The sequence below is a fragment of the Lissotriton vulgaris genome, chromosome 7 (assembly GCF_964263255.1).
Source record: "Lissotriton vulgaris chromosome 7, aLisVul1.2, whole genome shotgun sequence".
Classification (NCBI taxonomy): domain Eukaryota; kingdom Metazoa; phylum Chordata; class Amphibia; order Caudata; family Salamandridae; genus Lissotriton; species Lissotriton vulgaris.
In genome coordinates, this window is record NC_141695.1 from 1,150,378,266 (window position 1) to 1,150,393,055 (window position 14,790).

A 14,790-nucleotide genomic window follows, 5' to 3' on the forward strand; every position below is an offset into this window, starting at 1 on the left:
CACACAATGCACCAATCTTCAAAGCCCCCAATACTGCACTATTCAGGATCATTACACACAATGCACCAATCTTAAAAGCTCCCAATTCTGCACCATTCAGGATCATTACACACAATGCACCAATCTTCAAAGCTTCTAATACTGCACTATTCAGGATCATTACACACAATGCACCAGTCTTCAAAGCTTCCAATACTGCACCATTAAGGATCTTACACACAATGCACCAATCTTCAAAGCTTCAAATACTGCACTATTCAGGATCATTACACACAATGCACCAATCTTAAAAGCTCCCAATACTGCACCATTAAGGATCATTACAAACAATGCACCAATCTTCAAAGCTTCCAATACTGCACTATTCAGGATCATTACACACAATGCACCAATCTTCAAAGCTCCCAATACGGCACCATTAAGGATCATTACACACAATGCACCAATCTTCAACGCTCCCAATACTGCACTATTCAGGATCATTAGACAAAATGCACCAATCTTCAAAGCCCCCAATACTGCACTATTCAGGATCATAACACACAATGCACCAATCTTCAAAGCTCCCAATACTGCAACATTAAGGTTCATTACCCATAATGCACCACTCTTCAAAGCTCCCAAATACTGTACTCTTGCACTATTCAGGATCATTACACACAATGCACAAATCTTCAAAGTTCCCAGTACTGCACTGTTCAGGATTATTACACACAATGCACCAATCTTCAAATCCCCCAATACTGCACTATTCAGGATCATTACAAACAATGCACAAATCTTCAAAGCTTCCAATACTGCACTATTCAGTTTCATTACAAACAATGCACCAATCTTCAAAGCCCCCAATACTGCACCGTACAGGATCATTACAAAAAATGCACCAATCTTCAAAGCCCCTAAGACTTCATCGTTCAGGATCATTACACACAATGTACCATTCTTCAAAGCTTTAAATGCTGCACTATTCACAATCATTACACACAATGCACCACTCTTCAAAGCTCCCAATAGTGCACTATTGACTATTCAGGATCATTACACACAATGCACCAATCTTCAAAGCCCCCAATACTGCACTATTCAGGATCATTACACACAATGCACCAATCTTAAAAGCTCCCAATTCTGCACCATTCAGGATCATTACACACAATGCACCAATCTTCAAAGCTTCTAATACTGCACTATTCAGGATCATTACACACAATGCACCAGTCTTCAAAGCTTCCAATACTGCACCATTAAGGATCTTACACACAATGCACCAATCTTCAAAGCTTCAAATACTGCACTATTCAGGATCATTACACACAATGCACCAATCTTAAAAGCTCCCAATACTGCACCATTAAGGATCATTACACACAATGCACCAATCTTCAAAGCTTCCAATACTGCACTATTCAGGATCATTACACACAATGCACCAATCTTCAAAGCCCCCAATACTGCACTATTCACGATCATTACACACAATGCACCAATCTTCAAAGCTTCCAATACTGCACTATTCAGGATCATTGCACACAATGCACCAATCTTCAAAGCCCCCAATACTGCACTATTCATGATCATTACACACAATGCACCAAACTTAAAAGCTCCCAATACTGCACCATTCAGGATCACTATACACAATGCACCAATCTTCAAAGCTTCCAATACTGCACTATTCAGGATTATTACACACAATGCACCAATCTTCAAAGCTTCCAATACTGCACTATTCACGATCATTACACACAATATACCAATCTTCAAAGCCCCCAATACTGCACTATTCACGATCATTACACACAATGCACCAATCTTTAAAGCCCCCAATACTGCACTATTCAGGATCATTACACACAATGCACAAATCTTCAAAGATTCCAATGCTGACTATTCAGGATCATTACACAAAACGCACCAATCTTTAAAGCCCCCAAATACTGCACTATTCAGGATCATTACAAACAATGCACCAATCTTCAAAGCTTCCAATACTGCACTATTCAGGTTCATTACACACAATGCACCAATCTTCAAATCCCCCAATACTGCACCGTTCAGGGTCATTACAAAAAATGCACCAATCTTCAAAGCCCCCAATACTGCACTATTCAGGATCATTACACACAATGCACCAATCTTCAAAGCTTCCAATACTGCACCATTAAGGATCATTACACACAATGCACCAATCTTCAAAGCTTCCAATACTGCACTATTCAGGATCATTACACACAATGCACCAATCTTAAAAACTCCCAATACTGCACCATTAGGGATCATTACACAAAATGCACCAATCTTCAAAGCTTCCAATAATACATTATTCAGGATCATTACAAACAATGCACCAATCTTCAAAGCCCCCAATACTGCACTATTCAGGAACATTACACACAATGCACCAATCTTCAAAGCTTCCAATACTGCCCTATTCAGGATCATTACACACAATGCACCAATCTTCAAAGCTCCTAATACTGCACTATTCAGGATAATTACACACAATGCACCAATCTTCAAAGCCCCCAATACTGCACTATTCAGCATCTTTACACACAATGCACCAATCTTGAAAGCCCCCAATACTGCACTATTCAGGATCATTACACACAATGCACCAATCTTCAAAGCTCCCAATATGGCACCATTAAGGATCATTACACACAATGCACCAATCTTCAATGCTCCCAATACTGCACTATTCAGGATCATTAGACAAAATGCACCAATCTTCAAAGCCCCCAATACTGCACTATTCAGGATCATAACACACAATGCACCAATCTTCAAAGCTCCCAATACTGCAACATTAAGGTTCATTACCCATAATGCACCACTCTTCAAAGCTCCCAAATACTGTACTCTTGCACTATTCAGGATCATTACACACAATGCACAAATCTTCAAAGTTCCCAGTACTGCACTGTTCAGGATTATTACACACAATGCACCAATCTTCAAATCCCCCAATACTGCACTATTCAGGATCATTACAAACAATGCACAAATCTTCAAAGCTTCCAATACTGCACTATTCAGTTTCATTACAAACAATGCACCAATCTTCAAAGCCCCCAATACTGCACCGTACAGGATCATTACAAAAAATGCACCAATCTTCAAAGCCCCTAAGACTTCATCATTCAGGATCATTACACACAATGTACCATTCTTCAAAGCTTTAAATGCTGCACTATTCACGATCATTACACACAATGCACCACTCTTCAAAGCTCCCAATAGTGCACTATTGACTATTCAGGATCATTACACACAATGCACCAATCTTCAAAGCCCCCAATACTGCACTATTCAGGATCATTACACACAATGCACCAATCTTAAAAGCTCCCAATTCTGCACCATTCAGGATCATTACACACAATGCACCAATCTTCAAAGCTTCTAATACTGCACTATTCAGGATCATTACACACAATGCACCAGTCTTCAAAGCTTCCAATACTGCACCATTAAGGATCTTACACACAATGCACCAATCTTCAAAGCTTCAAATACTGCACTATTCAGGATCATTACACACAATGCACCAATCTTAAAAGCTCCCAATACTGCACCATTAAGGATCATTACACACAATGCACCAATCTTCAAAGCTTCCAATACTGCACTATTCAGGATCATTACACACAATGCACCAATCTTCAAAGCCCCCAATACTGCACTATTCACGATCATTACACACAATGCACCACTCTTCAAAGCTCCCAATAGTGCACTATTGAATATTAAGGATCATTGCACACAATGCACCAATCTTCAAAGCCTCCAATACTGCACTATTCATGATCATTACACACAATGCACCAAACTTAAAAGCTCCCAATACTGCACCATTCAGGATCACTATACACAATGCACCAATCTTCAAAGCTTCCAATACTGCACTATTCAGGATTATTACACACAATGCACCAATCTTCAAAGCTTCCAATACTGCACTATTCACGATCATTACACACAATGCACCAATCTTCAAAGCCCCCAATACTGCACTATTCACGATCATTACACACAATGCACCATTCTTTAAAGCCCCCAATACTGCACTATTCAGGATCATTACACACAATGCACCAATCTTCAAAGATTCCAATGCTGACTATTCAGGATCATTACACACAACGCACCAATCTTCAAAGCCCCCAATACTGCACTATTCAGGATCATTACAAACAATGCACCAATCTTCAAAGCTTCCAATACTGCACTATTCAGGTTCATTACACACAATGCACCAATCTTCAAATCCCCCAATACTGCACCGTTCAGGATCATTACAAAAAATGCACCAACCTTCAAAGCCCCCAATACTGAACTATTCAGGATCATTACACACAATGCACCAATCTTCAAAGCTTCCAATACTGCACCATTAAGGATCATTACACACAATGCACCAATCTTCAAAGCTTCCAATACTGCACTATTCAGGATAATTACACACAATGCACCAATCTTAAAAACTCCCAATACTGCACCATTAGGGATCATTACACAAAATGCACCAATCTTCAAAGCTTCCAATAATACATTATTCAGGATCATTACACACAATGCACCAATCTTCAAAGCTTCCAATACTGCCCTATTCAGGATCATTACACACAATGCACCAATCTTCAAAGATTCCAATGCTGACTATTCAGGATCATTACATACAATGCACCAATCTTCAAAGCTCCCAATACGGCACTATTCAGGATAATTACACACAATGCACCAATCTTCAAAGCCCCCAATACTGCACTATTCAGCATCATTACACACAATGCACCAATCTTGAAAGCCCCCAATACTGCACTATTCAGGATCATTACACACAATGCACCAATCTTCAAAGCTCCCAATACGGCACCATTAAGGATCATTACATACAATGCACCAATCTTCAAAGCTCCCAATACGGCACTATTCAGGATAATTACACACAATGCACCAATCTTCAAAGCCCCCAATACTGCACTATTCAGGATCATTAGACAAAATGCACCAATCTTCAAAGCCCCCAATACTGCAACATTAAGGTTCATTACCCATATTGCACCACTCTTCAAAGCTCCCAAATACTGTACTCTTGCACTATTCAGGATCATTACACACAATGCACAAATCTTCAAAGTTCCCAGTACTGCACTATTCAGGCTTATTACACACAATGCACCAATCTTCAAAGCCCCCAATACTGCACTATTCAGGATCATTACAAACAATGCACAAATCTTCAAAGCTTCCAACACTGCACTATTCAGGTTCATTACACACAATGCACCAATCTTCAAAGCCCCCAATACTGCACCGTACAGGATCATTACAAAAAATGCACCAATCTTCAAAGCCCCTAAGACTTCACCGTTCAGGATCATTAAACACAATGTACCATTCTTCAAAGCTTTAAATACTGCACTATTCACGATCATTACACACAATGCACCACTCTTCAAAGCTCCCAATAGTGCACTATTGACTATTCAGGATCATTACACACAATGCACCAATCTTCAAAGCTTCCAATACTGCACTATTCAGGATCATTACACACAATGCACCAATCTTAAAAGCTCCCAATACTGCACCATTAAGGATCATTACACACAATGCACCAATCTTCAAAGCTTCCAATACTGCACTATTCAGGATCATTACACACAATGCACCAATCTTCAAAGCCCCCAATACTGCACTATTCAGGATTATTACGCACAATGCACCAATCTTCAAAGCCCCCAATACTGCACTATTCAGGATCATTACACACAATGCACCAATCTTAAAAGCTCCCAATACTGCACTATTCAGGATCATTACACACAATGCACCAATCTTCAAAGCTCCCAATACTGCACTATTCAGGATCATTACACACAATGCACCAATCTTCAAAGCTTCCAATACTGCACCATTAAGGATCATTACACACAATGCACTAATCTTCAAAGCTTCCAATACTGCACTATTCAGGATCATTACACACAATGCATCAATCTTCAAAGCTCCCAATACTGCACCATTAAGAATCATTACCCATAATGCACCACTCTTCAAAGCTCCCAATACTGTACTATTGCACTATTCAGGATCATTACACACAATGCACAAATCTTTAAAGTTCCCAGTACTGCCGTATTCAGAATTATTACACACAATGCACCAATCTTCAAAGCTCCCAATACTGCACTATTCAGGATCATTACACACAATGCACCAATCTTCAAAAAGCCCCCAATACTGCACTATAAAGGATCATTACCCACAATTCACCACTCTTCAAAGCTCCCAATACTGTACTATCGCACTATTCAGGATCATTACACACAATGCACCAATCTTCAAAGCCTCCGATACTGCACTATTCAGGATCACTACCCACAATGCACCACTCATCAACGCTCCCAGTACTGCACTATTCATGATCATTAAACACAATGCACCAATCTTAAAAGCTCCCAATACTGCACCATTGAGAATCATTACCCACAATGCACCACTTTTCAAAGCTCCCAATACTGTACTATTGCACTATTCAGGATCATTACACACAATGCACCAATCTTCAAAGCCCCCAATACTGCACTATTCAGGATCATTACACACAATGCACCAATCTTCAAAGATTCCAATGCTGACTATTCAGGAGCATTACACACAATGCACCAATCTTCAAAGCTCCCAATACTGCACTATTCAGGATAATTACACACAATGCACCAATCTTCAAAGCCCCCAATACTGCACTATTCAGGATCATTACACACAATGCACCAATCTTGAAAGCCCCCAATACTGCACCATTCGGGATCATTACACACAATGCACCAATCTGCAAAGCTCCCAATACTGCACCATTAAGGATCATTACACACAATGCACCAATCTTCAATGCTCCCAATACTGCACTATTCAGGATCATTAGACACAATGCACCAATCTTCAAAGCCCCCAATACTGCACTATTTAGGATCATTACACACAATGCACCAATCTTCAAAGCTCCCAATACTGCACCATTAAGAATCATTACCCATAATGCACCACTCTTCAAAGCTCCCAATACTGTACTATTGCACTATTCAGGATCATTACACACAATGCACAAATCTTTAAAGTTCCCAGTACTGTCGTATTCAGAATTATTACACACAATGCACCAATCTTCAAAGCTCCCAATACTGCACTATTCAGGATCATTACACACAATGCACCAATCTTCAAAAAGCCCCCAATACTGCACCATTAAGGATCATTACCCACAATTCACCACTCTTCAAAGCTCCCAATACTGTACTATCGCACTATTCAGGATCATTACACACAATGCACCAATCTTCAAAGCCTCCGATACTGCACTATTCAGGATCACTACCCACAATGCACCACTCATCAACGCTCCCAGTACTGCACTATTCATGATCATTAAACACAATGCACCAATCTTAAAAGCTCCCAATACTGCACCATTAAGAATCATTACCCACAATGCACCACTTTTCAAAGCTCCCAATACTGTACTATCGCACTCCTCCTAATTCCCCCTTATTCAGAGCTTCATGGCTTTAGTATTTAGGAGCCGATACTTGACCAATAAAAGAGCGTGTTAAACCATTCGGGGCAGTACCCCACTCATAGGCTCCATGGATCCACTTGTCAAGAAGGTCCATTTTTGAAAAGATTGGCATTTGCATAGTCACAGTTTCCAGCCTTAAGTCGATGCAGAAGAGCTGCTCTGCTCTCCCTCAAAGGTGTAATGCGGTGGAAGTGATGCAGGTCGTGATTGCCCTGCACCGTATCACAGAACGATTAATCTTTGCTCTCTCTGGCCGCCTATCAAGGTAATTAATTGAGAAATTGTTTTAAATTCTGTTTCAGATCCCCTGATTTCTAAGTCGGCCTCTCTCCCAGCCTACCGGCGGAACGGGCTTCATAGGGTAAGAGTTACAGGGGCCCGTGTGTTGGTGGTGTAAGAGTGGGTGTGTCTGTATGTGATTGCTGCTTTACTCGCCAAGCGGGGTGGGCAACAGAGAAATTGGGTAGTTTCGAAATAGGATCTAGGGCAGGGCTCCTTCGAGGCACCACTAGGCATCTCCCAAGGGCACCGTCAAGTACGGAGGTTTCAAATATCGGAGGAAGCGTTTACAACACAGTCATTACATAGCAGTTCCTTTACAACGTGGTCGTTACAACGACCGAGTCGTTAGAACGCAATGCCTTTACAACGCAAGTCATTAGATTGACTTGCTGTAGGGGGCGCCCAAACCTAAGGAATAGTAGAATTTACTATTCCAACACCTTTCCTACTGTTGGGCAGGCTGGAGTTGGAATAGTAAATTATACTATTCCTAAATCCAGCGCGCCCCCCTACAGCAAGTCGATCTAATGACTTGCGTTGTAAAGGTAACGCGTTCTAACAACACAGTTGTTGTAACAACCGCGTTGCAAAGGAATGCTATGATGTAATAGCATGCAATTTAACATACTATATTTATCAAATATGGCTCCATTGACGCATAAGGGGGTAGCAACATTTCACTTTTCATAAGACACCAGCCCTAACAGGATTTGAGTCAGCCAAATTCCTGCGTGCCTCTCACAAACACCAACCTGTTGGCAAAAAAGAGTATGTCAATATAGCCAGACTTCATCAGACTGCAGAGGGACGGCAGTCAGAGGAGGTGGTGATGTCTCTTGCTCAAACTGCACCTTGAGGAAGATTTAAAGGGGTTGCTGGTGTAGGGGAAGAGACTTCTCTCAGAGATTTTGTATAGGGAAACCTCTGCCATGTTCCTCATTCTAAGTTCTGCTTTTTCCTGCAGCATCCGAGCGCAGAACTGTTCCACTACGACAGCACGAATGCAGTCAACTGGGGAATGCGAGGTAAGACTCAATGTGGGCAGTTCGTACCTATCTGGGGCTAATATGCTGTGCTGGGGGGTTGGTAGTCCTTAAAGCCCCAAACCCCAAGCCTGTTAGAGCAAAGCTCTTCAAACTGGTGGGCGGACACCCCCCTCCACCTCCCCCCCCCCCCCCACCCCCCCACCCCCCCCCACCCTGGGAGGCTGAATTGATCTCAGTGGGGGCATCAGGCACTGGCCAAAGTGGAGCATCATGCTGAAAACAGGGCTGTATGTTTAGTGGAGAAAAATAGAGTGGCATTGGCGCTCTCTGTAATGTGCGGGTATGGGAAGTGCAAATAACCCTCAAACTCCATGCCCCATTCCTAATAAAGATCACACTGTGTACACATTAGGGAGACCAGACGGCCTATAGCATGTCGGCAATCACACGTTTGCCTTAACATAACTGCAATGTTTAAATTGTCAGCTATATTTAGAGCTGCTAATTTTATATAGTATAATTGTGGGAAAAAATGTTTGCCAATGTGGCCCCTGAGGAAATATTTGTACATGGTGGGGGGGGGGCAGCATTACAAAGCTCGATGACCACTGTGTTAGCAGGATAGCATGTATGTAGGTCCCACTTCTGCAGGGTGGCATACGCAGGGCCACTAGAATAATGTGGCATTGGAAGGTCAAATTATGCGACTGGGTTGAGAAAATTAATTGGCATGAAACGGCAAATTAAGTGGCATTCATGCAGCATATTTTGTGATATAATTACTACCTTATTTCGACATTTTTAAACTTGTTAACATTGTCTGGCATTAGTTGTACCTCATTAGTAACAGTATTACATCCAAATATAGCAATAAGTTACATAAAGGTGAGCAGTCAACCTTTGCAAAGAGTAAGTCACTGAGCTGCAGCATGTGCTGCTACGTTTTTACTAACTTTTGAACCAATTGAGCTAGAAACACATTTTTTGTTGTTGTTAAAAATATGCAGATTATACAGCAGATGATAGATTATGTGGCAAATGTGGCAAATCTACAATAATGCAAAAATCGCCTGGTCGCCCAATCGCATAATTCCAGTGGCCCTGGGCATACCTAATATTACCCTCTGCATTAGTATAAGCGTCCAAAGAGCAGCATGAAATTCAAGGGACAGCATCATCGAGTGCGCATTCTTAGAGCATTAGCATTCTTAGAGCCCTATACTTAGAGAGTCAGTAGGCTTCTGCATTCCTATCCTGGATGGACAGCATTCCTGACAGCACCATCTGTTGTAGGGTTGGTATCCATTCTTTAGCATTAACAGGGAAATTGCATCCTTTTTTACATATACTTTTATTCGAGGTTTGCTATTCATATAAGAGACTCTCTGACGAAAGATTAACATTACCAAGAGACCCTGTCCTGGAAGATCAGCACACCTAATATTGCCCTCTGATGCAGGCTGAAGATACCAGAGAGCCACCCGGCTCCAGTGTGACACTTCTTAAAACTCAGCTCTGCTAAGAGTATCCCCTCCTGGAGAGGCAGAAAGAGCTGCCATTGTTGGAGGTTTAGGTCCTGATTTAGAACTTGGTGGGCGGATGATTCATGGCAAACATTATGGATATCCCACCTGCCTTATTACATGTGCAATAGGATATAATGAACTTGTAATAACTCAGACGGGATATCTGTCACCTTTGGGATGGAGTACCCTCCGCCAAGTCAGGCCCTGACTATTTGCACAAGCTCCTCTGTTGAGGGGTGCCATTCATTGTTGAAGGTGGTGGGTTTGTTCCCAAGACCATCCTCTTTCAGAAGTTTAGAAATGTCAAGAGAACCTCCTGTTCAAGGGTTCCACCTCCATGGATACTCCCTCTATGGAGGGGACATAAAACCAACACCCATTGCCGACATGGGAAAGATTAAATGTAGGGGTGGGTATAACATGTGTAATTCCATGTAGGATAATCACGCAGAATTACCTAAGAATTATGCAAAATGATGCTTGAATTATACAAAAAGAGTAATTCGGCATATAGCGCTGTTTCTTAGAAGAAACATGTCCCCTTGTGACAAGTGGATGCATTTTGCTCTCAGAAATACTGTTAACTGCAACAGTACTCAAAGAGCGAGTGCTAGCAGCTGCTCACGGTCACTAAACTTGCCCTTGGGATAGGATTTTTCCCCAACTTACTTCTGGCATTTAGCGCTATATTCTTAGCACAAAAGGCAGACTCACGTTCAAACGTGAGGATGAATTTTGTGTTAAGAAACAGCACCAGTTGCAGCAGAATATGCATTGCGAGCATGAGCAGTCACTCGTGCTCACCAAATGTGCTCTCTCTGTAGGATATGTACCCCAAAATTAGTTTTAGTTACACCAGGAGGAGTAATTACGTAAATATCGGTAATTCCACATCAAAGAGTAACATGGAGTTACCGAAATTACTCTGATTACGTTGGCGTAATCGAAATTCCGCCCAGGCCTAATTACAAGTGCATTGCATGATGGGAGTACAAAGAGCCATGAGCTCCCACTGCTGCAATGTAATGCTCACTGTAGACGTCCACTGTAAGAAAAACTGGTTTCCAGGCCTGGTCAGTGTCCTGGGAGAGGTCAGATCGACAGAGACAATATGCCACCCAAACTTCAGCCTCTGGAAAAGTCCTGTGTTAATGAACCCCAGTCAGTGTCCTTCATTAGAAGTGCATGGATCTAGGATCCGTGAGAGATCTGGACATGCACAACCCCAAGATCACCCATCTCAATGAGTGGAAACCCATCACTTATAGTCAGGAAACCACAACCGGCCTTGGCAAAGTGCTCGTCCGGCCCCCTCTCCCCACTCGGGGGCGGGGGGTTGTGGGTGCCGCCTAGCTCTGTACCGGGGCCGGTTTTCGGCCGATTTTGTTACAGTGCCGATTTTGCAGCTATACTGCAAAAACGTCCCTGTAACAAAAACGCCCCCCAGGGGCCTAAAACCGGTCCCCACCCATGCGGCGCAACGGGGGATTTCCCGATGCCCACTATGGCCAGTCCGGGCCTGTTTATAGTGCAGATCCTAAAAAACACCCCTCATTGGATTTGTCGATCTCTACGAACCAACTCACAGCCATTGCAGAGCCCCAATATAACCTATCACAGTTATGTAAATCTCCAGGAGGTTAAACACTACTGTTGCAGGCCCCCTAGACCGTCCATCACAGGAAGTGTAGATCTGCCAGAGTTCATCCACTGCTTGTTCAGATCCCTTATTAAACAGAAGACAACACTGCGTTTATTGAATCCAGGTAACTGCTATTAAAAATTCACCCATCATTCTGTCCTGTGCTATCTACCATGACATGATCTGGTTTCCTCAGCCTCTGCAAACAAAAACTAAAAGTGAATTTCTCCCTTTTGTAGTTGTTGTTAAGGTTATCATGTGGTCTCTCATGTGTTCAGTAAGGGGCTTATTGGAACCTTGTTGCAGCTTGCAGGGTTTGTTTTCTCTCTTGCTGCATGGCATGGGCGGTGATTTGTTCACTTCCAGGAAAGGCTTGAACTAGAATTGATAAACTCATTTGTGTGATTTGGGGCAGTGACTGAACTGATCTTTCCCTCCTTGTCTTGATTTGTCTTTGCAGAGTACAAGGTAAGAGGCTTCACTGGTTCCGGGAGCAGGCGCCGGCCCTCTTCTTCATGCTGCGTATAGTGAATGAGATGGATGCTGGAGCCTTGAATCCTAGTCCATCAATAAGGTTGTAAATTGATGATAGGGTCAGGGTTTTACTTGATGGCGTAAACCAAATGATTTACACACTTTGACAATATACCAGCCCAAGTGCCTTGGTCACTGCGGATGATACCAAGGTGAGCTAATACTAGTGGTGATTCTCCAAAGGACCAATTAATCCCTCCTTCTGCTACTTATGAGCAAAGAAATTGAAATGCAGAAGTCATTGAGCAACTGGTTTGCTTGATCAGAAACCCTATTTAAGTGAATGACCAATGCTTGTTTCCGGCCTCTCTGCCTTGCACTACACCCTGCATGAGATTGAAGGCTCCTGACAATTTTGAGTTCCTATTGCTTTTTTTGAATTCTAGATTAAACTGCAGTGAGAGTCTGCAAATATTTATAAGCGCATATGGCCATTCAAAATCAGAAATGATCAATTCCTTTTGTGAATATCCTCTCTGAATTTACCTTATCAGTTATGAGGTAAAGAGAGTTTCAGATTTTGGAGAGCACTGTGGTTTAAATTCTGGGTGTTCCTCTCGTAACCTGCTTCTAGTTGGCAGTTCAGTTGTAATCAGAAACATAGAATGAGACACCATGAGATGTGAAAGCCAACCTACAATTTTATCTTTTAGGCGACGACTTATTACTTAATGTAATGTCTATACTGTCTTTTGCTATTATTTAATTTTATCTGCTCTAGCCAGGGGCGTAACCAGGCCCCTGCTCCACAGTTCCCCCAACCAACCCTTTAGGGGACCTCCATTCAGCCCAAGGCCAATGAATATCTATGAGATATGGGAGACTCATTGGCCCCCTCATCACATTCCAAAGGGGGGCCCTATCGTTTTGCGTTACGCTGCTGGATCTAGCTGCAGTGCATAGATGTGGACTGGCTTATCAGAAAAGTTTCCAACATGTAGGGCCCTGCAAGCCTGGTGGGCTGGACAGAGACAGTAGCTTGACATGTTACTGACTCTGCCTCAGTTCTCCTGGACCTACAAAGAACCTGGTGTGTCAAGAATTACCTAAATTTGCGAAACCAGTCCACCTCTGGTAAATACATCTCTGTTCTTATTTAGAAAAGGGTGATACCAAAGGCATCTTAACCTTTTATGGAAGAACATGGTCTACTGGGGCATGCTCGATGCAGCCAAAGGCCATGTCATCTGCCCAAGCAGCAGCAGCCCCACCACTAGGGCGGAGGAGCTACTCACCCCTGGCACCACCCGCAAATAAAACGATATAAAACCTGTTATATTATCGTTTTATTTTAATCCCTCTGGACCCGCCCCTAGGACTCTGACGAGCCTTCCGGGTGGGTCCAGGGGATGATACTGTGGTGGGGGAGTGGTAATGCATTCCCTTCTCTTCGCATCAGGGTTTGGCCAGCCGTCGCAGGCCAGCCAAACCTTCATGCGCAGTGAAGCTTTCTCCAGCCCCAGCTGCGTTGCTGGGGCAGGAGAAAGCAGGCTCAGGCTCCCCGTCCTCCTGGGAGCACACAGTACCAACGCTCAGGTCAAACCTGACTGTTTTCATGCAGCTTCAGGATTGGCTGCAGTGCATTCTGGGAGCCTGTGCCCAGACGACGGAAGAGCGTGATGCATTCGACGGCGGCAATCAGGTAGGTTATTTTATTTTCCCATCCTCCCCATCTTCCTCCTCTGGCCTGCCCCACTACTTTGGCAGGGTATGAGCTGCTACTGTGCCCAAGGCACACTCAGGTGCCGTATTGGAATTTGACCATCACCTACTTTGCATGGTCAAAGGGTGTACCCGTTATTTGGTGGGGTGATAATGAGAGTGGAGGCGGGGTTCTGCCAAAGATCTGGTGGGTGGGGCTGCTGGCAACTCTGAGGGCAAGAGATGTGGGCACATGAAAAGACCAGATGCCCTGCGTTGAGTGCCTTCCGCACACAGCCATAGGCAGGGTGTGGAAGCTGGCAACTCACATCATTGTATTTAAGGTTGGCACCTCAGCCCACATGAGATCCGGGTGTGTTACCCTGATTAACGTAGTCATTTTTTAACAAATTTTCTCTGCACATAAGGAGATAACATTAAAAATAGTAGCAGGCGGCAAATTGATCGAAAGTGGACACTTTTTAATTGAATTTGGGTTTTCCATAGCAAGCTTACTACCTTCAGCAAAACTCGGAAACCAGGGGGTTTACCAAAATTTTGTGGCATAGCAGCCTTTCCATCATCCGCATTTAC

General features: G+C 43.0%; 1 protein-coding gene across 1 annotated transcript in view; it reads left to right on the plus strand.

The window, feature by feature from the left end:
• LOC147703053 (actin-binding LIM protein 3-like) overlaps nucleotides 1-14,790 on the plus strand; it is a 181,107-nt gene that overhangs the window by 150,775 nt on the left and 15,542 nt on the right. Inside the window, exons 9-11 of the mRNA XM_086929469.1 lie at nucleotides 7,888-7,946; nucleotides 8,832-8,892; nucleotides 12,482-12,489. Coding sequence (XP_086785595.1) covers nucleotides 7,888-7,946; nucleotides 8,832-8,892; nucleotides 12,482-12,489 — 128 coding nt within the window. The remainder of the gene's footprint in view (nucleotides 1-7,887; nucleotides 7,947-8,831; nucleotides 8,893-12,481; nucleotides 12,490-14,790) is intronic.